This window comes from Schistocerca americana, chromosome 7 (genome assembly GCF_021461395.2).
Source record: "Schistocerca americana isolate TAMUIC-IGC-003095 chromosome 7, iqSchAmer2.1, whole genome shotgun sequence".
Lineage (NCBI taxonomy): Eukaryota > Metazoa > Arthropoda > Insecta > Orthoptera > Acrididae > Schistocerca > Schistocerca americana.
The window spans coordinates 379,631,979-379,659,771 of NC_060125.1; the positions used below are offsets into that span (position 1 = coordinate 379,631,979).

At 44.0% G+C, this 27,793-nt stretch overlaps 1 protein-coding gene across 2 annotated transcripts in view; it reads right to left on the minus strand.

Annotated features, from left to right (window-relative positions):
* LOC124622042 overlaps positions 1 to 24,603 on the minus strand; it is a 171,685-nt gene extending 147,082 nt beyond the window's left edge. Inside the window, exons 1-2 of one of the 2 annotated variants that reach the window (XM_047147601.1) lie at positions 24,413 to 24,603; positions 23,821 to 24,023 (exon numbers count right to left, since the gene is read on the minus strand). In XM_047147601.1, the coding sequence (XP_047003557.1) occupies positions 23,821 to 23,991 (171 nt within the window). In that variant the 5' untranslated portion in view covers positions 23,992 to 24,023; positions 24,413 to 24,603. Of the gene's footprint in view, positions 1 to 23,820 lie in introns of both variants that reach the window. The other variant, XM_047147600.1, reaches the window with a different exon arrangement.
* Positions 24,604 to 27,793: the final 3,190 nt, after the last annotated feature.

A 27,793-nucleotide genomic window follows, 5' to 3' on the forward strand; every position in this document is an offset into this window, starting at 1 on the left:
TGAGCCATGATTTTACAACGAGACCAGCGTGGGAAACACGAAAAGATGAGTGCCTAGTTTATTTATTATTACATGAAATGACTTTATTAACTGTGCTCTAATGACACCTGCCACATAATAACTTTGTTGTTGCCCAAAAATGCAGTATTTAGCAGCTTGAGCAACACCACAATCATTATTAAATGATGACCTTTGTTGTGGTAGGGTCGTTAGAAGGAGCAACTAAAACGAGTACGGTGCACGCGGCTTTCGGCTGAAATCGACCGATTAAACTCGGCCCTAACGTAAACATTAGCATACGCTACAGGTCAACCAGTAACCACAGATTCAATCTGGCGTTCGCATTCCTTGGCTTCACGAACTCACACACGAAATGGCCTAGACCTCGGGCTACTCTGCAGGTCTGCCACCACAACCACGGCTACTCTGCAGGTCTGCCACCACAACCATAGCCGCGCGGGATTAGCCGAGCCGTGAAAGGCGCTGCAGCTGGTCCCGGCGGAGGTTCGAGTCCTCCTTCGGGCATGGATGGGTGTGTTTGTCCTTAGGATAATTTAGGTTAAGTAGTGTGTAAGCTTAGGGACTGATGGATGACCTTAGCAGTTAATTCCCCTAAGACCTCACACACAGCCAACCAACCACAACCATACCGACCGAGGTACAGCTGAACACCAGCTGTGCCGTACTTACTTTAGCTACTCATCGTCGCCGCCAGATGCAGATACAATGGTAAACGAAATCTTTCGCACAAAAAAAAAAAAACTGCAGCATATAAAGAGAAGAGGAGACCTGTCTGCTCAAAGCGGGATGGGCGGTAAGCTGGAGCAGCGTTTCGTGTCGAATGTCTTGCTCACTGTATGTGTGTGTGTGTGTGTGTGTGTGTCAGAGAGAGGGAGAGAGGGACGGGGAGAGCAGAGTCGTGACAGCAGCACCTGCAGTCCCGCGGGGCGTCGTGTCGGGTCCCGTGTAATTACGGCCGGGGGCGGCGCGGCCCCACTCGGCTGTCCCTGGTCGGCGAGGCGAGCTGCCTCGCGGTCCGGGTCCCCGGCACGACGCCTGACCGCAGCCGGAGCCGAAGCGACGCGGTCGTGTGCTTGCGCTGTGCTGTGGTGTGGCGTGGCGTGGGCGCCGAACCACGCCGCCGCGCTGCAGCTGCATCACGCCTGCTCCGGCCACACGTGCACATTAGAGATGGGTAGTTCGCGAAGGAACGGGTGCGAAGGAACGGTTCACCAAGATGAACGAAAGGACCGAGGAATGAATTCCGAGGAACGATCGGTTCATAGTGCACTTCGGTCGCGGCTGTCTACTTATAGTTCCCGGGAACGAGGAACGATCGGTTCATAATTCACTTCGGTCGTGGCGGTGTACTTATAGTTCCCGGGAATGAGGAACGATCGGTTCATAGTTCATTAGTTCAGTTCGGTCGCGGCGGTCACTTTGGCAATTCTCGTTCCAGCCTCGGTCGCGTGCTCGTCTCAGTCTCGGTCTCCCACGGCCGCACTCGTTCTTCGCGTAACCAGTTACACTGCCGAATGCTTCTAGTTAGTTCAGTATCCAGTTGTTCGTTTCGTTCACTGCGCTCGCCCATTTTACATGTGTTCCAAACTGTTCTTGCACTTGGCTCTGGCAATTCAGCGTCCACGAGCGGCAATCAAAAAGTTTGCTTAATTTTTAGTGTAAGAAAATTCATATAAAACGATTTTCGTGTATCTTTCATATACAAAATATTACATTTAGGAAGGCTCGAATTATTTTTAAGTTTGGTTGTTTCCAATTCGAATTACCTGCTAGTTAGGTTTCTTTGAAGAAAAAAAAAAGTGGGTTGTGGGTCATTTTGGCTCACTAGGAAAAGCGGTGCATCTCCATTTGAAAAGACATAGATTGCCATTAAATCGTATTTACTTATTATCTCAAAAACATTTGTTCAGAAGGAGCTTCCAATGGCCGGCCGGTGTGGCCGAGCGGTTCTAGGCGCTTCAGTCTGGAACCGCGCGACTGCTACGGTCGCAGGTTCGAATCCTGCCTCGGGCATGGATGTGTGTGATGTCCTTAGGTTAGTTAGGTTTAAGTAGTTCTAAGTTCTAGGGGACTAATGACCTCTGATGTTAAGTCCCATAGTGCTCAGAGCCATTTGAGCCATTTGAGCTTCCAAACCAAAAACTTCATTACTGCGAACTTTATTATTATTATTATTGCTGCATTAACTTTAATATTGCAACATAAAAACTTAATTTTTACGAAGCGTGTGACGCTAGTATGATGAGAAAACCACATTTTATTTTATGCTTCCATAAAGTCTCTACTTCGCCTACGAATTCAGAGACAACGTGAAGTATATACCGGGTGTAAACGATTATTGTTTACAACGAAGCATAGCTATGCAGTGCAAGTGGAAACGAAGAATTTTATACAAGACACTTGTGGTCTGTTAAGTTGGGAAACAGCCACCAACAGGTTTACTTGACTACATGAGCTATAGCCCATGCCCGTCGCGTGAGATTTTCATGTTCTCTTCTCCAGCTCTCTACACATCGTCATCGATTGTTTCGCAATTGTTGCTTGCATTAGCTTGCTATTTCTTCACTGCCTAGTAATTATATGTTTGTCTGTTTGTTGTATCTGCTCGTAACGGGCAACACATCGTCCGTAATTGGCGAGAAGTTTGTACTCGGGGCCGGTTTTCCGTGCGCCACCCTATATTATTTCCCTGCGATCAGCCACACTACGCCACAGTAGGCTAAACGAGAGGTTCTGCAGAATCACGTAAATTACTTCGAAAAGTGTGTAAGAATTCTGTAATGAATAAAAATTCTATACTCCAGGCGGGAGGCAAGTACCCCCTCTTGGTGTCCTCCATCCTTCCGTCACCTACACTACTAGTTTTCAGTTTTTCATAAGAACCATATACCAAGCACAAATGAACGGTGAACGAGTAAAAATGAACGGTTCCGAAAAAAAAACGATCAGCAGTGAACTAGTTCCCAAGGATGAACGAGTTTGCCCAACTCTAGTGCACATTCACTGCTTAGTGGTGATGTTAACGAACTTTCAGGGATGATGAAGAAGAATCTATTTGAGGTAAGTGACCCTGGTCTGGAAACGACCCAGTCGAAAGTTACAAGAGAAAATCATTCCGATACCTCTGACAAAGAATACATATACCGGTAGTATTGGCACTAAGCTTGTGCGATAGGCAAGTTTCTAAATCTACATCCATACTCCGCAAGCCACCTGACGTTTTGTGGCGGTTGGTATCTTGAGTATATCGGTTCTCCCTTCTATTCCAGTCTCGTATTGTTCGTGGAAAGATTGTCGGTATGCTTCTGTGTGGGCTCTAATCTCTCTGATTTTATCCTCATGGTCTCTCCGCGAGATATACGTAGGTGGGAGCAATATATTGCTTGACTCCTCGGTGAAGGTATGCTGTGAGCAGTCTGTGGCTGGTTGGCATTGTTGAAATTTGCTATTGTAGTGTTGGGCAGTTGGCTGTTAAAGCGCGTAGCGTTGCGCAGTTGGAGGTGAGCCGCCAGCAGTGGTAGATGTGGAGAGAGAAATGGCGGAGTTTTGAGAGCGGATGATCTAGACGTGTGTCCATCAGAGTCAGTAAATTTGTAAGACTGAATGTCATGAACTGCTATATATATTATGGCTTTTGAACACTATTAAGGTAAATACATTCTACGTTCTCTATAAAAATCTTTCATTTGCTAACTATGCCTATCAGTAGTTAGTGCCTTCAGTAGTTTGAATCTTTTATTTAGCTGGCAGTAGTGGCGCTCGCTGTATTGCAGTACTTCGAGTAACGAAGATTTTTGTGAGGTAAGTGATTTGTGAAAGGTATAGGTTAATGTTAGTCGGGGCCATTCTATTGTAGGGATTATTGAAAGTCAGATTGCGTTGCGCTAAAAATATTGTGTCAGTTTAGTATTGATCAGAATAGGTAAAGAGCGAAATGTCTGAGTACGTTCAGTTCTGCTCAGCTGTTTGAAAATCAAACAATGTAAGAGGTTTATCAGCACAGTAATTAATTAATTTTTCTAAGGGGACGTTTCAATCTCCGTAACGCTTTCGCGGTTACTAAATGATCCTGTAACGAAGCGCACTGCTCTCCGTTGGATCTTCTCTATCTCTTCTATCAACCTTACCTGGTAAGGATCCCATACCGGTGAGCAGTATTCAAGCAGTGGGCGAACAAGTGTACTGTAACCTACCTCCTTCGTTATCGGATTGCATTTCCTTAGGATTCTTCCACTGAATGTCAGTCTGGCATCTGCTTTACCGAAGATTAATTTTATACGGTCATTCAATTTAAATCGTGGCGACGGCCTTGCCGCAGTGGATCCACCGGTTCCCGTGAGATCACCGAAGTTAAGCGCTGTCGGGCGTGGCCGGCGCTTGGATGGGTGACCATCCAGCCGCCATGCGCTGTTGCCATTTTTCGGGGTGCACTCAGCCTCGTGATGCCAATTGACGAGCTACTCGACCGAATAGTAGCGGCTCCAGTCAAAGAAAACCATCAAACGGCCCGGAGAGCGGTGTGCTGACCACACGCCCCTCCTATCCGCATCCTCATCTGAGGATGACACGGCGGTCGGATGGTCCCGATGGGCCACTCCTAATGCCTACTAATTTATGGAATTAACTGCTTCCAGTTGCTGACCTACTATATTGTAGCTAAATGATAAGGGATCTTTCTTTCTGTGTGCCCGCAGCACATTACACTTGTCTAAATTGAGATTCAATTGCCATTCCCTGCACCATGCGTCAATTCGTTGCAGATCCTCCCGCATTTCAGTACAATTTTCCATTGTTACAACCTGTCGATATACTACAGCAACATCCGCAAAAAGCCTCAGTGAACTTCCTGTTATCCACAAGGTCATTTATGTATATTGTGAATAGCAACGGTCTTACAACACTCCCCTGCAGCACGCCTGAAACACCAAAACAAGAAAAAAATATCAGGTAGACACGGCTGCAAAATGCATAGCTTAAGAGCTATTAGCACTTGTTCAGGGGATGTTTCACAGTAGCGAAAATGAACACGTGCTCATAGCTCTCAACACATGCACTTTAGAGCCCATGGACATTTTTTTTCTTCTTTTAATCCATATTATTACCTCTGAAAGTTACCTACTCTACAGTCTTGCAACAATACCGGTATGTCGTCCACTGTCACAGGTATAAAAACGATCTTAGCTTGGAACTTTCGACTCGGTGGTTTCCGGGCCAGCGTCCGTTATCTTATGGATAGGACCTTCCACGTACGAGTCGATGCATCAACAGCGAGGCAAAAAAGCAGGCGAGAGTGCCGCAGGTGTCCGTTCTAGGCCACGTGCTGTACTTCCTTTACACCTCCGACACACCGAAGGTAGGGTTGTGTTAGTGCTGTATGCGGACGACACTGCTCTATACAGGAGGTGTCTTAATGCGGACATCATGAGCCCGAACCACTAAATGGCGCCCGAGATATGATGTCACAAACAGTCAGGCCCTGACTATCACAAGAAAAAGAGTGCCTGCCGAGATCCACCCGGATCGTGGGAGGCCCCACCCCGTGGTCTCGCACTGAAAAAATATCTTTGCCTGATGATAACTCGGTAGGCACCTCTCATGGGAACTTTCGTAAACCCTTATCACAGTTTTGTAAGGGCTTCGTCACTATTTCTTTAGAGGCCGAGTTGCCACTGTAGCTACTGTAGGCCGAGCTTGAGGGATCGTGAAACGGCTTCTGGTGCAGTACACCGCTACGAAAATTTCTCCCTGCCACTGTTACAAAGCCGTGTCACAGGGCCAGGTAACAAGACAGGAGACGTACTACAGCACTCCAACGAATGAGTAACAAAGTCACACAAATGAGTTAAAAGGTCTACTTATCTTTGTGACTTGTCAAATGATTAAGTCTGCAACACTGCATGTAACACAACACAAAAAAGGCCAACAATGGCTTAGCGCAAATAATCGTAGGTAAACTTCACAGTGCCGGCCGGTGTGGCCGAGCGGTTCTAGACACTTCAGTCTGGAACCGCGATACCACTACGGTCGAATACTGCCTCGGGCATGGATGTGTGTGATATCCTTAGGTTAGTTAGGTTTAAGAAGTTCTAAGTTCTAGGGGACTGATAACATCAGATGTTAAGTCCCATAGTGCTCAGAGCCACTTCAACCATTTTTGAATCTGTAGTAATGCACACTTTCTAATTCACGCTTTCTAATTCTGGGGTGCAATAGCCGCGCAGAGTGGCCGTACGGTTTGAGGCGCCATGTCACGGACTGCGTGGACCCTTCCACTGGAGGTTCGAGGCCTCCCCCGGGGCATGGGTGTGCGTGTTGACCTTAGCGTAATTTAGTTTAAGTTAGTTTTCCGGAAGAGAAATTAGTTAACATCTAACATAAATCTAAATGTTAGAAGGTATTTCCTGGAAGTTTTTGTCTGGAATGTAGTATTAAAGGCAAGTGAGACAACGGCGAAAACAACATAGACAAGAGAAGAAATACTGTGATAAGTAAGAAAGCGGAAGATTAGATGAGCAGGTCGAGTAATTAGAGTAGAAGAAGGGATAGGTTGATAGGGCATTTCCTGAGGCATCGAGGAAAGTTTTAGTCGTGGAGGGAAGCAAGGGGCGACGTTGAGGGAGGGAGGGGGGGAGGGGAGTCCACCATTACAGAGTGAATCAAGGCTCCAGTGGATGTGGGTTTTAATATTAAGATGGAAAGACTTGACTTTTGCATGACAGGCTAGCGTGGAGAATTATATCAAAACACTCTGCAGATTGAACACAACATCTCTCAATGTACTACAAAGTTTCGTTATGCATCACTGTTCACTATCTTGACCTTGGACAAAATATTGATACAGCTACTTTTAACGCTGAGATACGTTCAACTCTTAACATACCATCCAGTTTGTCCCAGTCACGAAAGGCTTTTCGATTATCGTCTTCATCGGTACCTTGCGGGTGTACCGTTTCAGCAGACTTCACACTGAATAAGGTAATGCCATTGCTGCACACCTCGAACGGCACACAAATCCGCGAATAACACTTTAAAGATTTCAACATTCCTCGCTGTCAAGCGGTACAAATCCAGTTGGATCTTGGCGAGGCGCTCTGCAACCTAACATTCGACTTGTGAGCGAGGCACTGCACACAACGTTGTTTGAGATACTCTTCAGAGACTCGGCAACTCAGTACTGAGCCTGTACTTGCAGCTAGCGACGACGCAGCAACAAATTGACGGTGTTTGAGGTAAGAAAGGAAAATTTATAAGCCATGCTGTAGGCCAGGGACTGTCCAAGAAGTAGTGACAAGAGTTCGATGTTGTATGAGATATTTGGTGTAGTTCTTTTGTAACGATATGTGCAATTACTTTAAAATAACTTGTCCTGGGTAGCATATTACACAGTGCGCAAAAATTCTGAGCCTACTATATTTTGTAAGAAGGCATTATTCAACAAAAGATAACAGTACTTTTCATGTAAAATTCAGATATAATGAGTACCACTCGTATCAGTTTTGCTATAACATTACAAATGTAACTTGCCCCTCGAAATGTTCAGCTGAGAGGCAAGGAATAGCATTTAAAGGTTCTTTCGAAGGGCTGACACCTGTGCCTTTCTGACACCTGTGCCTTTCACCAGTATTTGTCAGTAAATCCATCGTATCTACGAGTACATTGGACGTCACTCACAGTCCTTCAGCTGACATTGCATGAGAGACAGTTTTATGTTACGTCTGATATCGAATAGCATGTCGGTCGTCATAGCTACTGCTGACGTCAAAGTGGTACGTGAAAATTGAGACGTCGCTTGGTTACGGCGTGACGTTGTTCTCTCATAGCGTAACAGGGCAACGCTACGGGCAGTGACGTCGTACTGAAGTTATGTAATTCTGTGTTGTAGTGCTACCATTCAGTCCAGCTGACGACGACGGCATGAATCCCACCTGGCACGAACAGTAATAATGAACGTTGCTCTAGTATTCTGATCCATTTTATTTCTTTCCAGCGCTGCAGACTGCTTTTATTTGCAGCTACACCACTACGGATGTAACAAGTGTGTAGTTTTCACAAACATCCTGTGAACTACTTATAAAGATTGGTGCAGAGTCGTCGAAACGTTTATAGTCTCCAGTTATCCATATGATTACGAGTTAGTCACTGAAAGAATTAATGGAGGTTTCTTACATTAACCATAACTGTTGAGATATTTATTCGACGAGATTTCGAGATTGCACACGGTCGTCGTAAACTTCACCCCACGATATTTCCTGCCACTTATATTTATTATAATGGGTAAAAACACCTTGACTCCTATCACAAGATCACTGAATAAATTAACATACAGTCATAAATACTGCGCCGGGGCGAAACTACACGTCCGAAAGTCGTCCTCCGGACAACACAGGAGTTTGGCGATGAAAGGTATGTCAAGTGTAGAGCCACGGTGTCAACGTATCTTCTTCGGACTCAATGACAAGTTTCTTAGGCATCTTCCGATAAGTCTGGGTGTGACATCTGCCCACCTCACGATTTTAAATTGTCGCACCAGCATCTATATTGTACAAACTAATGTAACATGCGTGGTATGGGGTACTTCTCATTGCAACACGTATTTCAGTTCTGTTGGTTGGTGAATCTCGGGAAGAATAGCTGCTTACGTGGCTGCAGGAGCCATACGTTGGGGCAGTAGCATATTCGTAGGTTATCGAAACTTTCTAAGTAACTGTTCTGCGAATAGTTGGCATCAGTCTTCAAAGATGTGCCACCTAAGCTTCTTCAGCTTCTCTGTGACGCTTCCTACAGGTCACGTGGTGTCCTTCTTTGTATTCCGTCAGTCCAAAAAGTAGCGAGACTGGGTTAGAAAAAAACTTAGAGAAAAGATGGCAGTTTTAATGCTTCAGGTATTCTACAAACCCAGTTCTGTACAACTCACAGAACGTTGATATAACAATGTGAAACTCTCAGTAAATTCCTTCTTCTGGGTGTTCAACTAGTTTGTTACGCTGGCTTGAATGGCGGGTTTGGCATCAAACCGTAGACCCTTCGCCTGAGTGGCATGTACATTATTCATAAAACTAAATTTCATTCCTCCCTTCCCCCCCCCCCCCCCTCCGCGTGTTAGTTTTTTCCAGGAAAGAATTGTCTGCGTTCTGCATTTCAATCAAGCCGCTGTGCAGGCGTCCACGAGTCGTTTTTGTTCGTGAGTCAAGATATGAGCGATAAACTTTGCGCACACTATCCTCTTCCTCAAAAAATTCTGGAGGACGCCTTGGAACCCTTGGTGTTGCTCTATTGTAATTTGCGACAACACGACATTGACGCACTACTGTAGCACATCCACTTCTGAAACTGCCTCCCCACGACTGAGTAGCTGCATGCACATGTGTCCTTTATTCTTGTTACTGAAAGCTGCCATCGTAGTTACTGCCCTGGCGTCACTTACACGCAAGGAATGAAATCAGCCCGGAAATTTTTGGCGGTGTATTAGTTCTACGTCCCCTGTTAGTTCTATCTGGAGTGGGTAGTATGCACTGGCTCGGTATTTGAGTGACTTGCAGCCTATCTCCTTTTTGTAACCGCGCTGTATGGTCCCAGTATCCTACCAGTGACTATGTCCGCCACCAGCTCAACCTATGAATGACAAAGCGGTCGCTGCTTACGGGACCACTGTGCTTTCTCACTTGCTTACCGTCAGTACCTCCCTGAGCAAATTCATTGCAAACATTTGCCGGGCAAGGACGCTGCAGCAAGGTCTCGGCCGATCACTGTGGTGTGTGTGTGTATGTGTGTGTGTGTGTGTGTGTACCCCTTCGGGCCGCCCCTGCTGCTCCTTTTTGTGCTGCCTTTCCTTCCCCTGCCCGCCTTTCTCGTCGCCTTCTTTTTTCGGCGATTAAGAGGCAGCAGCGGCGGCGGCGGCGGTGGCTGGGTATACGTTACGGTTGTTGGCCCGCAGCGCAGCGCAGCGCAGCGCGGCTCGGCGCACAGTAATTAGGGGCAGCTAGTCTCCTCTGCTCTCGTCTCGTCCCAGGAGCGGCCTTGGCGACCGCAGAAGCTACTCGCACACGCACCCGCAGCCTTGGACCTTACCGTACAGCTTTGGCTGCGGTCGCACTGGCTCCGACATCGGCCGAACAAGGCGGTTGGTGGAATTCGAATCATTTATTCTCTTCCGTCGAATCGGCCGACGTTACAACATGCAAAACTTTGATTTGAGAAATTATTTTTTAGTTTAGTACGGCCGGTATTACACCATCAAATTTCTTTGTCAAATATCTTTGTCCAGTATCTTTGTCAAAGATATTTGATGGTGTAATAGGGAAATTTGTCAAATGTCGTCCAGTATTTGATCAAATCTAGGGCCTCGCTGTAGATTTGATCGAAGAAGTCGCTTGTCTTCTGTTCACTGCAATGTGACATGTTACCACATGGAGCGCTAGCATCGCTGCAGCATTCTGTCGTCTATGTTGTTCTTATAAACATTGCCGGTAAATACTATTGGTGTGTGCCGACAACTACAAAATTAACAGAGATGTATGAAGCTGATGAGGCGCTTTACAACGTGAGGCACGCTGAATACTAAAATAGATTAAGAAGATTGGAGTCCTGACCTGACCTGACCTGACCTGACCTAACCTAACCTAACCTAACCCTCTCTTGTAGCAAGGAATCGGAGTGTTACAGTGAGCCTGTCTTCTGCAGATGCCGCAGTTCTTAAGAATATTGTGCTTCGTGAGTTGAGGATACACTTCATTGAGCACATACAGAAATGTATGCTCATCCATTCTTAAGTAATTGATGTACGACTTGACGTCCTCCACTATAATCTCACGTATAAACAAGTTTTGTTGAATGGTTTTATCTTGTAGTCGTAAAACCCACGGCTTCACTCAGGTATGTTTCTCCCCCCCCTCCCCCCCCCCCCCCCCCCCCCCCGCGCTTCTCTTATACATGTGCACACAGTGCAATTGTGGTACATGCAACTGCTGCGGTTAGTAACAAGTTGTTGTCAGCCATCCTGAACTTTGACGAAAAATGTGGGGACAGTGTAATACCCCTTCTAGCGCTACGTCAAAGATCTTTGTCAAATATATTTGACGGAATATTTGATCACATCTTTGACCAAATCTTTGACAAAGAAATTTGATAGTGTGTAATACCAGCCTACGAAAAAGAAGGAAACCATAACATCCTAAGGACGAGTAAGGTTATAATAGAAAAAAATGTCTCGGAATGTGTGGCCTGAAATCACTACTTTATTCGAAACCACGGTTTTCTAACAAGTTAGAAATTTAGTAGTAGTTTACTGAATGTTAACTTACATTACCTCATGCATGTTCGGGGCTGTCTATACATTTCATCCTCATGTCTAATCAATATGTCATCTGCAACACAGGCGAAACTTGCATCGGAAATTTTAGGTTTAGATTATAACTTCAGAAAGTTATGTTTACAAACGAGAAAGATGGTGTATGTCTATTTAGTAGTTAAAGTTTCTGTAGTGGACAAAGCAAGCTTCACTGTCTGCTTGCCCGCATCTCGTGGTCGTGCGGTAGCGTTCTCGCTTCCCACGCCCGGGTTCGATTCCCGGTGGGGTCAGGGATTTTCTCTGCCTCGTGATGGCTGGGTGTTGTGTGATGTCCTTAGGTTAGTTAGGTTTAAGTAGTTCTAAGTTCTAGGGGACTGATGACCATAGATGTTAAGTCCAATAGTGCTCAGAGCCATTTGAACCATTTGAACTGTCTGCTTTGAGTTATGGTAGGTTGGAATTACCTGTCCACAAATTATTGTTACTGCTTACTGGCATTCTTAAGGCCACCATTTGGTTAAGTGTCTTGCGGCAGGTTTAGACCTCGTAGGCCTGTATGCTTCTATGTCCTCTACTTTCCTTCCTCATTCTTCGGTACCCTCCATCCTGTCTACTGACGTCGTCCAGCATCTGGCTTTTCTGTACTTCCCTCTTTTACCCGGAATAGAACCTTCAATTGTCTCTACTAGAAATCATTATCGTCCCAAATCACGTCCTGTCCAGCATTGGTTCCTATCTTTCACTTCCGCAATGTATGAGGTGGTCTGCAAATGTGTGTGTCCAGAACGAATTTTCGCTCTGCAGTGGAGTGTGCGCTGATATGAAACTTACTGGCAGTTTAAAAGTGTGTACCGGACCAAGACACGAACCTAGGTTATTTGCCTTTCGCGGGCAAGTGCTCTACAACCTGAGCTACCCACGCACGACTCACGACCCGTCCTCGCACCCTTACCTCCACCACTACACATCCTACCTTCCAAACTTCATAGAAGTTCCCCTGCGTAACTTGCAAGACAAGCATTCTGGAAGAAAGGATATTGCGGAGACATGGATTAGCCACAGGATGGGGATTGGTGTATGTGCTTCCACTTTTTTGTGCTTTAGGTGTTCAGAATATCTTATTCTGAAATTTGTGTTTGTCTTCCACACATATGCTATATGAAAGTCACGGAAGCTTAATTGACATACGTCTGTTTTGCTATTTATTTGAAGTGGTGCAGAGTATTTGCTATCTTACCTTTCTATGTCACCATGAATCATTTCGAGCACGTAATTAAACGTTTTTCTCTTTGTCTCGTATATTTGCAAAATTTGTCTGGTTATTCCAACCACTCACAGAAAGAGATTCTAACCTCTATAATAGAATACATTCCAACTTGACCTGGGCTTCTTCATCCTGCCAAAAAATGACGGAGATCGGACCCACTGTAACCAAACTGTTGGTCTATTTAACCTCCAAGTCATTTATAGTATCTCATCCATCGACAAAATAAGATAACAATCTACAGTTACAAGGGAGATGGACACATGTGAAAACCACAATAATTTCCTCTGCAGCAAATGGATTTTACGTCTTCTATAAGGCGCTGCCAAGTACACCTCGTTGTTATGAAACACTTCGATCAGGTTGCTGAAGCCCCATATTGTGATACGGTAAACCAACTACCAACTTTACTGGTCGCTAGGGATCAGAGGGACGGCTATCAATTTTGCGAGCTGCTACAGCACGAAGCTGTTTCAACCCACGTCTACAGCTACATGACTCCTCTGCGCTTACACGTGTACTTGGCAGAGGGTTCACAGAACCACTTTCAGACTGCAGAACTTTCGGACTATCATCTTCCAGAGCAGGAGATATCCATTTAAACTGGCTATTTCCTGCTAATGCTCGTTCTTTCGTACTTTTTTTATGAAATGTGCTACTTCCAGCCAAGCCTATGACAAGATTCTTTTAATAAAGGTATTAATAAACAACGACTTTCATGAGAAAATCACTTGGCTTTGAAAACAGCAGAGTCGGTCAAGTCCACCGCTCATTTTGCCGAGAGGGTCCTTGCCCATTCTCCAGGCTCGAGAACAGCCGACTTCCGGGGTACACGGGAAACCGATTAGCCAACGGTTGCGACCGGAAACGATGTGTTATAAAAGCTGCTTAGCTTCAAATACCTAACTGTTTTTGGTTTCTGCATCTCCAGAACTCCACCGACAAACTACAGAGGAGGCAGTATAGACCAAAACATGAAAATCATGGGCTCTAAAACGCATACCTTCAGAACGATGAGCACTTCGATACTGTAAAACATTTCTTCTATTGCAAGCTGTTTATTTTCCATATTTTGGAAGGAGGTAGTATGGACCAAAACAAGGAAAAAAGTCTGTCAAATGCATAGCGTAAGTGTTCCTTCACGTTTCCCCTTCACTATCACATCAGCAACTGTGGACCTAGGGAAGTTTAGGAATGTGGAAATCTCGCGTACAGACCTATGAGAGAGAAGTGACACCCAATCACCTGACCACGTTCGAAGTCCTTGCGTTCTACGGAGCGCCCCATTTCGCTTTTTCACAATGTTGAATGACTACCGAGGTCGCTGATACGGAGTACCTGGCAGTACGTGGCAGCAAAATGCACTTAATATGAAAAACGTATGTTTTTGGGGTGGTCCGGATACTTTTGATCTCATAGTGTACATAGCTGCGACACATACGCCCTTTCTCCAGACTGCAGAATAGCCCCGTCACATGAAATGACAGCTTGCTGTAAGTGTAGAAGATTGTAAGTTAACATCAGTTGGGTACAGTTTGTCAACGTCTAGGCGTAAAGTCGCAAAGCGATATGAAATGCAATGAAGATGTCAGGTTGGTAGGACGGAAGGCGAATGCTCAACATACTGCTATTGGGAGAATTTTGGGAAAGCATAGCTTCATCCATAAAGGAGACGGCTTGTAGAAAGATAGTGCGACCAATTCTTGAGTACTGTTCGAGTGATTGGGATCCCCACCAGGTCAGATTAAAGGAAAATATTGAAGTACTTCGGAGGTGGGTTGCTAGATTTTTTAACAGTGGGTTCAGTCAGCACTCAAGTATTACGGAGGTGCTAGGTGAACTCAAACGGGAATCCCTGTAGGGAAGATTGTGCTCATTCCGCAAAGCATTATTGTGCGAATTTAGAGGAGCAGCATTAGTGGCCGACTCTATAGTGGTTCTACTGCCACCAGTGCATACTTTGCGGAAGGACCATGGAGATAAGATGCGAGAAATTATGACTATTACGAGTGCATTTAGGCAGTCGTTTTTCCCTAACTCTATTTGGGAGTAGAACAGGAGAGGAAATGATTCGTAGCAGTACAAGGTACCCTCCGTCATGCACTGTACCATGGTTTGCGGAGTATGTATGTAGATGTAGACGTAGATTACTTGTAGAGAAGTTGGACAGTCCACGTTGTATCAACGCAACAAATCGGGCAACGGCATTCACGTTGTAGTCCTCGGCAGGTCCAAACATGATATCTCCTTCTGCCATTCGGCTACGTTCCACTTGGACACATCTTACAGCACTGACTGTACACGACAGACTAGCACCAACACAGCACTTCATTGTCAAAAATGTTCAAATGTGTGTGAAATATTATGGGACTTACCTGCTAAGGCCATCAGTCCCTAAGCTTACACACTACGTAACCTAAATAATCCTAAGGACAAACACACACACCCATGCCCGAGGGAGGACTCGAACCTCCGCCGAGATTATCCGCACAGTCCATGACTGCAGCGCCCCAGACCGCTCGGCTAATCCCGCACGGCACTTCATTGTCATGACTTGCGTCATCAGAGGGGGCTCACATCATCGGTTGGTAGTAGTTGTACATTATCTGCTGCATTGCAAAGAGACCAAGTGCTCTTTGAGTATGGTTGCCAATATTTCGTCTAGTTGTAGCTCTTTTAGTAGGGTTGCTAATATTTCTTCTAGTTGTATTATAATCTTATTTTGTAAACGTTTTTTTCGATTAGTGACTATTTAAGCTTGAAACGTCCCCTTTGAACAATTTATACATGACTGTGCTTAAACTGACACACAATATTTTGTTAGCGCAACGCAATCTGACTTTCAAAATTCCCTACAAAAGAATGGCCCTGACTAACATTAAACTATACCTTTCACAAATCACTTACCTCACAAAAATCTTCGCTGCTCAAGCTACTGCAATACAGCGAGCGCCACTACTGCCAGCTAAATAAAAGATTCAAACTATGGAAGGCACTAACTACTGATAGGGATAGTTAGCAAATGAAAGATATTAATAGAGAACAAACAATGTATTTACCTTGATATCATCATATATAAATATAGCAGTTCATGACAAATTTCAAAACTCCGCCATCTCTCTCCCCACATCCACCACTGCTGGCGGCTCACCTCCAACTGCGCAACGCTACGCGCTGTTCACATCCAGCTGCCGCTGCCCAACACTACAATGGCAGACAACAATGCAAACTAGCCACAGACTGCACACAGCACAGCCAGTGATTTTCATACAGAGGTGGCGTTACCAATAAAAAAACCTAAACAGCCTACTTACAAGCTCTAACATAGAAACTGCAACGATTTTAACTGCACAAGTTGGGGTCACACATGACTGATTTTAAAATAACCCTACGCATATATAATGACTCCAGATACGTCATACATTTGAACTACATGAAAATAACCAAACAACTGCAAACGCTAATCGTGCATTGTGAAGTGGATCCCTCGAATGATGAGCATACTTCTCGAGCGTTCTCTATCATTTTGTAATGACACATAGCGTGGGTGAAGCTAAATAATAATGAGTCCGGTTCAGTGGCCAAGTGCAAGTCTTGTAATTGGATGCCACGTCGTGGTCTTGCGTGTCCTTAATGTATCCCCCTAATCCAGCTGGAAAAGCGTGACGTAGAGTTAAACGTGGAACTCGAACCACGTCTCGTTCCTGGCAACTCCTCGCACCGTTGAGAGTGGAAGGTTAGTTTAAACGCAAAGTGGTTTGATCTGGCCACCTCTCGGTTTCGAGTCACGCTCCTTACCACTACCCCACCAGGCCTGACGGTAAAGCGAGATGCCACATTTAGGGTAAGGAAAGCAATACGTCACCGACGATCCAGTCGATACCAGTAGCAGCGACAATTTATTTTAAGCCATGGTATGAACGGTAATTAAGGAGCACTGTGCGCAGATGAGTTGTGGTGCATATTTCACGCTTACTGACGTCACGGCGACAGAAAATTCTAGAGTTAACGTCTAAATGTAGTCACAACAGGTGCTCCCCTCTCCCCCCCGCCTTTCCCCCGCTGACCTGCATCCGCGTTACGTAAGCTTAAGGCACCTGCTATCGATTAAGTGCTGCGGTGAAATTTTGATGAACGATCGGGTCGGACGAAAAGGGCAATAGAAGTCGATAGAGATAAAACGGAATGTTGTTCCAGCGCTGGCCCGCACGCAACCTCAGCGCTAGTGCGACGTCACAGGTGACCGCTGGCTCAAGCCGCGGCACGCCGAGCGTTCTGCGGAAACGAGAGGGGTGCTGACGGAAGTCTCGGACAAGAACAGAGTTGTCAACATGCGAAAAGATGCACGGCTCTTAGTAAGGAACCGATAAGCCATTTACGAAGAAAGAAGTCATTATAGAGGCAAAAAATAAAATAAAAACAGTGAAAAAATTTTAAAAATTTTCACGAAGGATGAATCAGGAAATCTGTTATATCCCATAGGAGCCATCCCAACGTTTCTACATGAGCAACCACAGTAGGTAAGCTACTATGATAATGGTAGAGAGTACGTTTCATTCTGCTATACATTAGAATTTCTTGCCTTTCCAATCGCACTTGGAACATGAGAAAAAATTAATGTTTAATGATTCTGTGCACTATGCAATTAGTACGGTCTTGGTCGGTTAGGCTTATTTGATATGGGGTCGAACAATCAGAGCAATTTTCTGGAACGGGTCGCACGACTGTTTAGTAAGAACGTTTGTAACCAATCACCATTGTAGACCAACTAGACTTTCCCAGTATCCTATCATTGAACCCATTCCATTTCGTACGACACAATCACAAAAACATGCAACAATGTAGCAACCAGCTTTCTACTACCAAATACAACATGTAACAAAACTTCTTCCCTTCTTTACTACATTAGTGAGCACGCTTATTTATTATGCCTATACAGTAATTTTGTTGTTTAATACGTTCACATCGTCATGCGCCTGTGAACCACACTCCTCCAATACATCCCACCCCCAATCCCTAACCCCAAATGTTGACCTTTGATTAGATTGCCATCACAGTCCAAAACTCGCAAGGATTGCCAGGTGCTTTCAGATGTTAACGGAGGTGATCCAAGTTCATATCAGCAGCCCATCTTAAATTACGACTTGAGCTGAAAAACATCGAACATTCATAAGAGATAAACGAAAACTTTTACCTTTAAAATAACTGTAGTAAGTACCCCAAGGTCTTACGCGCATGTATGTAAGAGGTACATCCTTCTAAAACTGGGTCGTTCTTTTCAAAATAAATGTTTTGCACTTCTATGCATAAGTTTCTATCTTCATTTGGGTAGAAATTGTCTTGCGAAGTATGATGAACTATTTACATCACTTTATTGATCATCTGTACCACGTAGATGTAGATGTTGAGTCTCAAATAAATTTTATACAGCAGACTTGTTTTCCCTCAGTGTATTTTATTTTACATTTGTTCCTTAATTTACAGCCGACAGATAATTTAATTCTTACCTGGATGAGTCTACTATGCGTTATAACTCTCTACCGACTTACAGGTATAACTTAGGGTCCATCGCAAAATGGAGAACTCTGCGACGAATTGAAGATTAACGACTATGTCGTGTTTTCACTTCGAATAAAAACTGTAAAGCTTATAACAAAAAGCTGCCATTTCAAGCTTTACTGTAATACCAGGAAGGATATAGGGAAAGCCGTTGGACGTTTGTCACTGCAGTCTTCACATTTAATTTATTTCCATTCCGTTCCGTACACCTGCTGGCATTGCCGTCACGCATGACGGAAGCTCATCAGCAATGCTTCATTATCCCCTCATCGGCCTTCTGCCAGCGTTGTTTTCACCGCGACTGCATGACATAAGCTCTTCCTGGTGTTTATCGGTTCACAGAGAAAAACGCATCTTCAAGGACTTCATGATTTACATCCCGCTTACTATCCATAAGGATGACGGAACTAGCCGTGCATAATGTAAATTGCTGGGGAATCTGCTATGACGCCGTGGACTGGAAGTCATCATCGAAAGCAACATAACATCGGCTGGCAGTAAGCGTGACAGGATTGCTCCTGCTCACAATAAATATGAGTGAATTAATAAGTACGTTCTAACAGCAGTGAGAGATTATTCCGACATTTGCAAAAGGTGATAAAAAGATGTGAGTTCAGGATGCCGGTTGATTAATCACGGCGCTAACAATAAATAAAAGCCAATATTTACTACGAAAAGAATGTAAATAGCCCTCGCATCAAAATAAGGTACTGGAATTCTCTGTAAAATTTCTTAACACTGTTATTGGGATTTATTTCAGTTCGAACTACCGAGCGACTCGATGTAAAATGGCTCTGAACATTATGGGACTTAACACCTGAGGTCATCAGTCCCCTAGAACTTAGAACTACTTAAACGCAACTAACCTAAGAACATCTCACACATCCATACCCGAGGCAGGATTTGAACCTGTGAGCGTAGCAGCAGCGCGGTTCCGGACTGAAACGTCTAGAACCGCTCGGTCACAGCGGCAGGCGACTCGAAGTAAGGAAGGACTTGTGGTTAAATGTTTGATAAAATTAACATGTCGCTTCACATGTTATATGAACATGATAGCGTCACAGCAGTTTCAATACCTACAGAAATATCGAAGCAGTCGATCAGTCTAGAACCGCGCGACCGCTACGGTCGCAGGTTCGAATCCTGCCTCGGGCTGGGATGTGTGTGATGTCCTTAAGTTAGTTAGGTTTAAGTAGTTCTAAGTTATAGGGGAGTGATGACCTCAGATGTTAAGTCCCATAGTGCTCAGAGCCATCTGAACCACTTGAAGCAGTCGATTTTGCCAGACAGCAGCCTTAAACGACTGAAAGCAAAGAGCGCTAAGGCGTGCCCGCTTTTAAAGCGACGTGAAGCAGAACGTGCGATATGAGAAAATTATGCTCTACTGTAACCGTTCAGGAATGTTTGTTTTAATGTAGATTAGCGTATACCAATGCCTGCTTGCTACCTGAGAACTGGTTGACCCTGCCAGTTACTTGTTAGCACTAAGTAACTTTCAAGTTCGGTCACGTCATATACGAGGTATTGCCAGCATTAATAGTCACTTCAGGTATAGAAAAATGTAAAACCATACCAACTCTGTAACTCTCGCGTTTGTATTTGTAATGTTACGTTACGTCAGAATTCCACCACAGCTCCTGAGAATTGATTCTGGCTTCGTTTTACGTCAGGGAACAAATATCGTAATTCACATTAATTTCGGCATTTCCAACGCTTGCCATCAGCTGGAAGGTGCTACGGCACAGTGATACAATACACCAGATTCTTGTTTCATTCGGGAGGACGACGGTTCAATCCCGCGCCCGGCCTTCCTGATTTAGGTTTTCCGTGATTTCCCTAAATCGTTTCAGACAAATGCCGAAATGGTTCCTTTGAAAGGGCACGGCCGACTTCCTTCCCCGTCCTACTCTAATCCAATGAGACCGATGACCTCGCAGTTTGGTCTTTTCCCCCAAAACAACCTCCAACCATTCTTGTTCACCTCCTTCTGCAATGAACAGAATACTAAACCGACAAGTCAATAGCTTCCTGAAATGCCGTTGCTCTTTCCGCGACTCAAAACAAAGTTTTGTTCATCACCTTCGTAAAGCGCATTCCACGTAATGGATCTCGTGAATCTGAACTATTCTCTCTTCCAACGAAATGCTATAGCTTGATTTCAGAAGAATAGAATTTAACAAAATAACACAAAAGCTGAAACGAATGAGTATGTCATATTCTACATATTTTGTAAGGAAAACCTGTTGCGAAATTTAGTTGCAGTGTGAGGTAACATTACGGGGAAGGGTAGTCGTTAGGTTGAGTATTCAATCAACGACGTAATGCGCTGAACAATCCCGCGTACGCAGCGCTACGAAGATCTTGATTGTATTGTCCGTTCTTCCTGTGTGTGTGTGTGTGTGTGTGTGTGTGTGTGTGCGTGTGTGTGCTTCTCCAGCTTGCAACACCGCTTAGTCTAACGAAAGTGAAAGCAGTTATTCTCCTGCCTTCAGTTCCCGCGCCTTGTTCTTGACCCTAGCGGAGGAGTCACCACTGGAATACAAGCATAAAGCATTTCACAAACTGTGTGAGTAATCGTCGTCAGTAACACTACAAAGCAAGCTTTTAATGAAAAGTAGCCTTTAGTGACTTTCAGAGGAACTTTAAAAATTGTTTTGATTATCACTTTACTCGTTTTACCACAGATAGCGTAATGTTGTCTTCTTCAGTTACGTTTTCATTTATGGAACATGCTTTATTTTTTTGTAAAAACGCTCTGCAATATATTTAACGGCGTACTAGCTATCTTTTATGCGACCTTTTACAAGAGCTGAAGCCTGATCGAATACTCTTACAGTTTAACTCCATAGGAACTATATATTTAATAATATTGAACAGAAAACACACTTTCAAATGGAAGTAAGCTACTTTTAGCACGTTGGATTCAGAACTCAAAATTATAAGCGACCTCTCATGACTTGCGGGGCATCCGAAGAAGATAGACAAGAATGCTCGATCCTATAAAGAAAATCAGTTCGTGTTTGTTCGTTCCTGCAAAGGAAATTTACAGATTGTCGGAGTCTTAGCTACTGAATATTACGTAGCACACCTTTGTTGTTGTCTGTTATAGCACAGATGATATCTGCATAAACCGATAATTCGATTGCTCAGAATACTGAAATGGAATGAATATGCACATTTTGTCGTTCATCTCCGTGATTCCGGTTTGCAACTGGACGATAAATGTGTTTAGTACCATCGAACGCGCAATAATTAGCTAAATATTTTATTCCTTGTTTGATGAAACATAACAGTATATCAAATTTTTAATACCCGCATAACATTGAAGTTGTGTTGCAATGATTGAGGCTAGCAACTGTTGAAAGATGTGAAAGGATGGCGATATGATTTCGTCGTGGGTAAATCTGGAGGTTAAACACAGTTCGGCAGTAACACGTTTGGAGAAGTGCAATTCACCTGCAATCACAACACTTAGCTAATAAAGCGTCACTGCGATCTTACACTATGGAGAAAAGTACTTCTGGCTCCACTATCTCGTCTTCACTTCCCTGTTCCATTCACAAATGGCTCCTGTGTGAATTATTGTCATTGAAGGTGTGCATTGGCTCTCATTTATCTGATTTTGCCGGTTCACCATTTCGCGAGAAGTGTGTGAGAGGAATTATTATGTTACTAGACTCTTTTCAAGAGAAAACCTCTCCGCGATGCACAACACCTGTCTCGAAGTGACTGTCACTGGAATTGGTTGGGCATCTCTGCAAGGCTTTAGCGCTCAGTAAACGATTTCGGGTTGGTACTCTTTGATCTTGTCGCTTCTATTCATCCTAGTTGGCAAGGGTCCTAGACCGATGTGCAGTACTCATGAAGCTGTCGACCAAGTGTTTTATAAGCCACTTCTTTCGTAGATGAACTAAATTTTCTTCATATTCTCCCAATGAATCTCAGCCCGGATCCTGTTTTTCCCACTGTTTGTTTTACGTGACCGTCCGTACAGTTACTACTAAGTATTTGATAGGACTTACTGTTACCAGCGATTTTAGTCAATAGTGTAACGTAAGTGTAGTGGTTTTCTTTACAACCCTACGCTACAGTCATATTGTTCTAGATGCCGTTTAAGTGTCTTTGGTACTGTATAAAAATAGCGGATATCAAATGTTCGCAGATACAGGCAACAAGTCTAGCCACTTACATTTCGAGACTATGGTACACCGGACTTCCAGAGCCCACAGACGCTTCATGATGACGGCGGTAAGCTCGGGAAAATGTCCACATAATACAAACGACAGATTTTCCACGAGGAATCCAGAAATCCTGTAAGTACTATGAAGCTTCGATTCGTATAAGTTTCGTCCTGTACAAACAGCCGGTATTTAAGCCACCATACCATAAATGAAACATTCGTTGTAGCTACACAAACACTTTTATTGCATGGAAGTATAACTCCGTGTGTACCTCCTCTTACCCTTGTTCAAAAATGTGTACGAACACAGACAAAACAGACCGTCGCTAACCTGGAGATACTTTCCCAGAGACGCTAATAATCTGGTTTGGCAGGTTTTCGTGAACATAAACTGTTATGTCAGGGGAACCTAGAGACAAACTCGAAGAACATGGTGCAGTCCCACACAGATTTGGGCCGTTTTTACACCGTCGGGGATCTTCGATCAATCATTTACAAAAGCAAAGATCACCATGCAACCTTTATAAAAACAGCCAGTACAGCATCAAATACTCTAACTGGACCTTTGTAAATGATGTTTGACAATATATATATATATATATATATATATATACATATAGAGAGAGAGAGAGAGAGAGAGAGAGAGAGATCTTTATTTATGACGCGACTACTCAACTACTACGTCATTTGTAAAATAGAAACTAGCGACCCGTTTCGGCTTCGCACGGGTAGCACCAAAAATCTACGAGCGGACGACTTATTTAACATAGCAGCAGTAGATTATATGCAAACACGCCTTCCTCGCATATCAGTTTGTTACTGAAAACAGTCTCCAAATCCCTACAGTAGTTCCTGAGATCAGCCTTCCCATACAGACAGTAAAGCACATTGGGAGCATTTTTAATTCACCATAGTTCGGCCAGTTCGCACGGAGTATTTATGAATTATACACACGAATCTTCGTAGTGAATCGGTCGGCTGTTAGTGAATGCCGTATCAAAATTTCCTGAGAGTAGCCTTCAAATACAGACAGAAAAAGAGGGCTGGTTCCATATAGATGTAGAGGCAGTGCAGTAACATTTTGATATCTGTGAGTACACGATTAACGTAGACTATCATATTGTGTTTTCAGTATAAATGACATCGTACGTGTGTACTTTGAAAATGTGTAACACATTAAACACTACCGTTTTCCTAACGAGAATAGCAGTATCAGGACGAGGAATACGGTGGGAAAAAGAGAATTTTCGGCAGGAGACAAGTTTTCCAAGCATGAAAGAGTACATAAGCAGATTTTTTTCCAGTCGAAAAACAGACATTTCGCAAAACAAAACAGTTCTGGTCGCTGCTGCAAAGTAGATCAATTTGTACTCAGACTGTAGTTTGACAGTGTTAGTGACATAATATATATATTTTTTACGTGAAACGACGACTATTGTCATGCAAGGTTTTCGCTGCGGCAGCACTTGCTGGTCTTAACAGCGAAGCTGATTCCGCGCGCTCGCTCACCTGTCGCAGACACGTGGCTCGGCAGTGCGCGACGGCCAGAGGGGACCACGTGGGGTCCTCCAGCGAGTCCGCAGCGCCACCGGAGGCTCCAGAGACGGCGCCGCTCCAGGACAGCGCCAGCAGCAGCACGCGCGTCGCCGCCGAAGCCGACCTGCCCGCACTCACAGCCATCGGGAGACGAGATGATGGTGTCCTCCGATCAGCTGCTCCTCACATAGCGGACACACGTCACAATAGGTCACTCTGCGCAGGGCCGTAGCGCGCGGCGGTGCTCGGGTGAAACAGTGATACGACAAGTGCAGTTGCAAGCGTCCGCGCCGATAGCAAGAGTGAGTACTGTGCTTTTCAAACCCAAGTGCAACGGATGACACGCATCACTTCATTAAACAAAAAAAATACTGCTCGCTGCTTGTATTCCTCCCATGCTCCACTTCAGGTCACTGACAAGCGAAACAAAGCGTGCGCTCGTGGTTTTACTCAGTAACCGCAAATACGTATCAGTAACCGTAAATACGTATCCCACTCGTTAGTGACGTTTTCCTATAACTTTAAAACGAGGTACCTGACACATTGACACACTTGTTCTACTCACGACATTGACTGCGTCATCGGATCGAATGAGACGGTGCTTGCATAGTGTCGTGACACACCATATAGGTTGACGCTGCCTCTTTGGAACGTTGTCTTTCCCTCGAAATAGAAGCTTCGTTGAAGCACGATCCAATGTACACGTGCTCCTTCTCTCACAAATCCCACCTTCCCCGCGTGCGTTCGAGCACGCACTGAAAGTTAGTCTGCCACCCGAGTAGCTACAGCTGCTCCATCCCCACTACCGTCGCCCGGCGCCGCGAGTCACGTGACTGTCCCCCACCACAGGCAGGTCCGCCCCATCTGACCTCTGCTGCCACCACGGCGGGAGCGGCATTCTCCAGAAACAGCCTACAGTCCGCGTTGGAACATCGAGGCTGTTGCTGCCGCTCCAAGTCAAACAACGTGTACGCTAGATGCGTTTGTATTGGAAGGAGAACGCTAAAATCTTTCCTGCTCAACAACGTATCTGCATCTTCAACCTGTGAATTACTGTGAAGGAGACGTTTTATCGTTTGTAAGGTCAAAAGCAAGAAGAAGGGACCGGTTGGTAGGACATCAAGGGATCACAAATTTAGTATTGGGAGGGCAGCGTGGAGGGTAAAAATCGTAGAGGGAGACCAAGAGATGAATACACTAAGCAGATTCAGAAGGGCGCAGGTTGCAGTAAGTACTGGGAGATGAAGAAGCTTGCACAGGATAGAGTAACATGGAGAGCTGAATCAAACCAGTCTCAGGACTGAAGACCACAACAACAACAACAACAAGGTCAAAAGAATATCAGTAAGCTGCATTTGTTCTAGTTTACCAAGTCTAATTGAGCACAGTTTTGCGGTAGAGTCGAGACTCCATAGGAAGCGGGGATCCTGGCGTGCTAAATAACAGAAAAATAACAAATTTATTGCATCACAAAACAATTTACACACGGCACGCGCTGATAGCATTAACACATTTCATCTTAAGAAGTCAGATACTTATACTACAATTATATAAGACTCCGAAGTATTAATTAAAAGCACTGCCCACATTAAGTGAATGACTTGCGAAATAATTTCATGGCGCTAAGTAACTAATCAAGCAGTAGCTTTTGGGCTTTTAAACGCGCCAACGAAAATAATTGTAAGATCATGTACTTCCAAAAAAAGGGCGCTAAGGATTCAGTTAAAAAAATTTTAACTTCAGATTTTTAAGGTGCCAATAATCACACTAAACACAGTTCAAAGGCGCCGTTGAGCATTATCACGAAAAACTAGCTTATGCACGTGTTATCATAATTGAAATGTCTCCTTAGAAAAATTATGAATTACTGTGCTGGTAAACTTCTGACGTTATTTGATTTTCAAACAGCTGAGCAAAACTGGACGTACTCAGACATTTCTGTCTTTACTTATTCTGATCAAAACTAAACTGACACACAATATTTTTCGCGCAACGCAGTCTGACTTTCAATGATCCCTACAAAAGAATGGCCCTGACTAACAATAACCTATACCTTTCATGAAATCACTTACCTCACAAAAATCTTCGTTACTCGAACTACTGCAATACAGCGAGCGCCAATACTGCAAGCTAAATAAAAGATTCTAACTACTGAAGGCACTAATTACTTATAGGCATATCGTTAGCAAATGAAAGATTTTGATAGAGAATAAACAATTTATTTACCTTAATAGTGTTCAAAAGTCTTAGTATATATGTATAATTTGTGACATCCAGATTGGCAAATTTCATTTTTCTGACGGACACACGTCCAGCTCGTCCCATCATATTAACATCTCAATACTGTCTTCTCTCTCCCCACATCCACCACTGTTGGCGGCTCACCTCCAACTGCTCAACGCTACGCGCTGTTCACATCCAACTGCCCAACACTACAATAGCGAATATTCCAACAGCCTCGCGCATATGTACTATTGTTATATCAAGTCCCATGTAAATTTTTTAAAAAAAATCTCTTAATAGTAATCTTTCTTATAAAAATTAACTTTTGATAATCATTCATCTCAATCTAAAGAATTTACTAATTTCTCCAATCCATGGTCATTCCGATTATTGTAAAGAAAAATCATTTGTTTCTTTTTATACATGACAAATCTATCGGCCAGCGTTGCACTGGGCTGTGTCAGAAAAATTTATTATAGGTGCAGATTTATCGCGTTATCCGGCGACTTCACTGAGGTAAGATTTTTCAATTTGTTCAGAATGATCTTTCAGGGCCATGACGCAGCACTGCTAACGTCCAAAATTTAGTAGTTTAAATTCACAGTCAGTTATTGAAAGGTTATATATGAGTCACATTTTTTATTAGGAGGCTATTCACATTGTATGATTGGTAGGTTACGGAATTTTTCGTTGGGAGTTTACGCTGAAAGTGAATGATATAATTATTTTTACTGTTGGGAGGTATTTTTAACTGTGTCACGCTGAATGTGAATGAATGCTATACTTACATTTTTTATCTGTTGGGAGGTTACAATGTAAATAAGTTTGTAACATGGTTTTTCTATTCGATAATGCATGGATTCGGTAGCCTAAGAATTATCATGTTTATCATGTGTATCGAAACTTTACATGTCCTGTAACAGGTTATTTATTACCTTTTAGATGAAAATATGTTTAAGATTTTTTTGACTTATTCCAAATCCATGAAGAAGAATCTGTGTAAGATACATTAGTATATTTGTTTTTCCTTGTAAATATTTGTTTATGCTTTTTTTCCAGATATGATCTACATCCTGAAAGATCTCCACTCTATGGACTTTCCGAAATGAAAGGGCATCTAATCTAATCCGATCTTAACATTTCAAGTACATTTGATAACAAGGGCAATGTTTCATACTGAAATCAGTGGCCGGCCGAAGTGGCCGTGCGGTTAAAGGCGCTGCAGTCTGGAACCGCAAGACCGCTACGGTCGCAGGTTCGAATCCTGCCTCGGGCATGGATGTTTGTGATGTCCTTAGGTTAGTTAGGTTTAACTAGTTCTAAGTTCTAGGGGACTAATGACCTCAGCAGTTGAGTCCCATAGTGCTCAGAGCCATTTGAACCATTTTTTTGAATTCAGTGGCGGCTCGTAATCACACATTAACAGCACCTGGTAGGCCAGTGGCTGCAACTTACTAATCACGGAGATAAAAGCTAGTTCTTTCTGCTGATGATACAAGTACACCAATGGAAATGCCGTGTGGCTAGGGCCTCCCGGCGGGTAGACCGTTAGCCTGGTTCAAGTTTTTCGAGTTGACGCCACGCCGACGACTTGCGTGTCGATGGGGATGAAATGATCATGACAAGGACACTTTTTTTTCACTAGCTGCTTATTTTTTATGACCCACCGTCTAATTTCTTATGGTGGGTTCGTATGCTGCCACTTAGCCGCTGTGACTGGGTC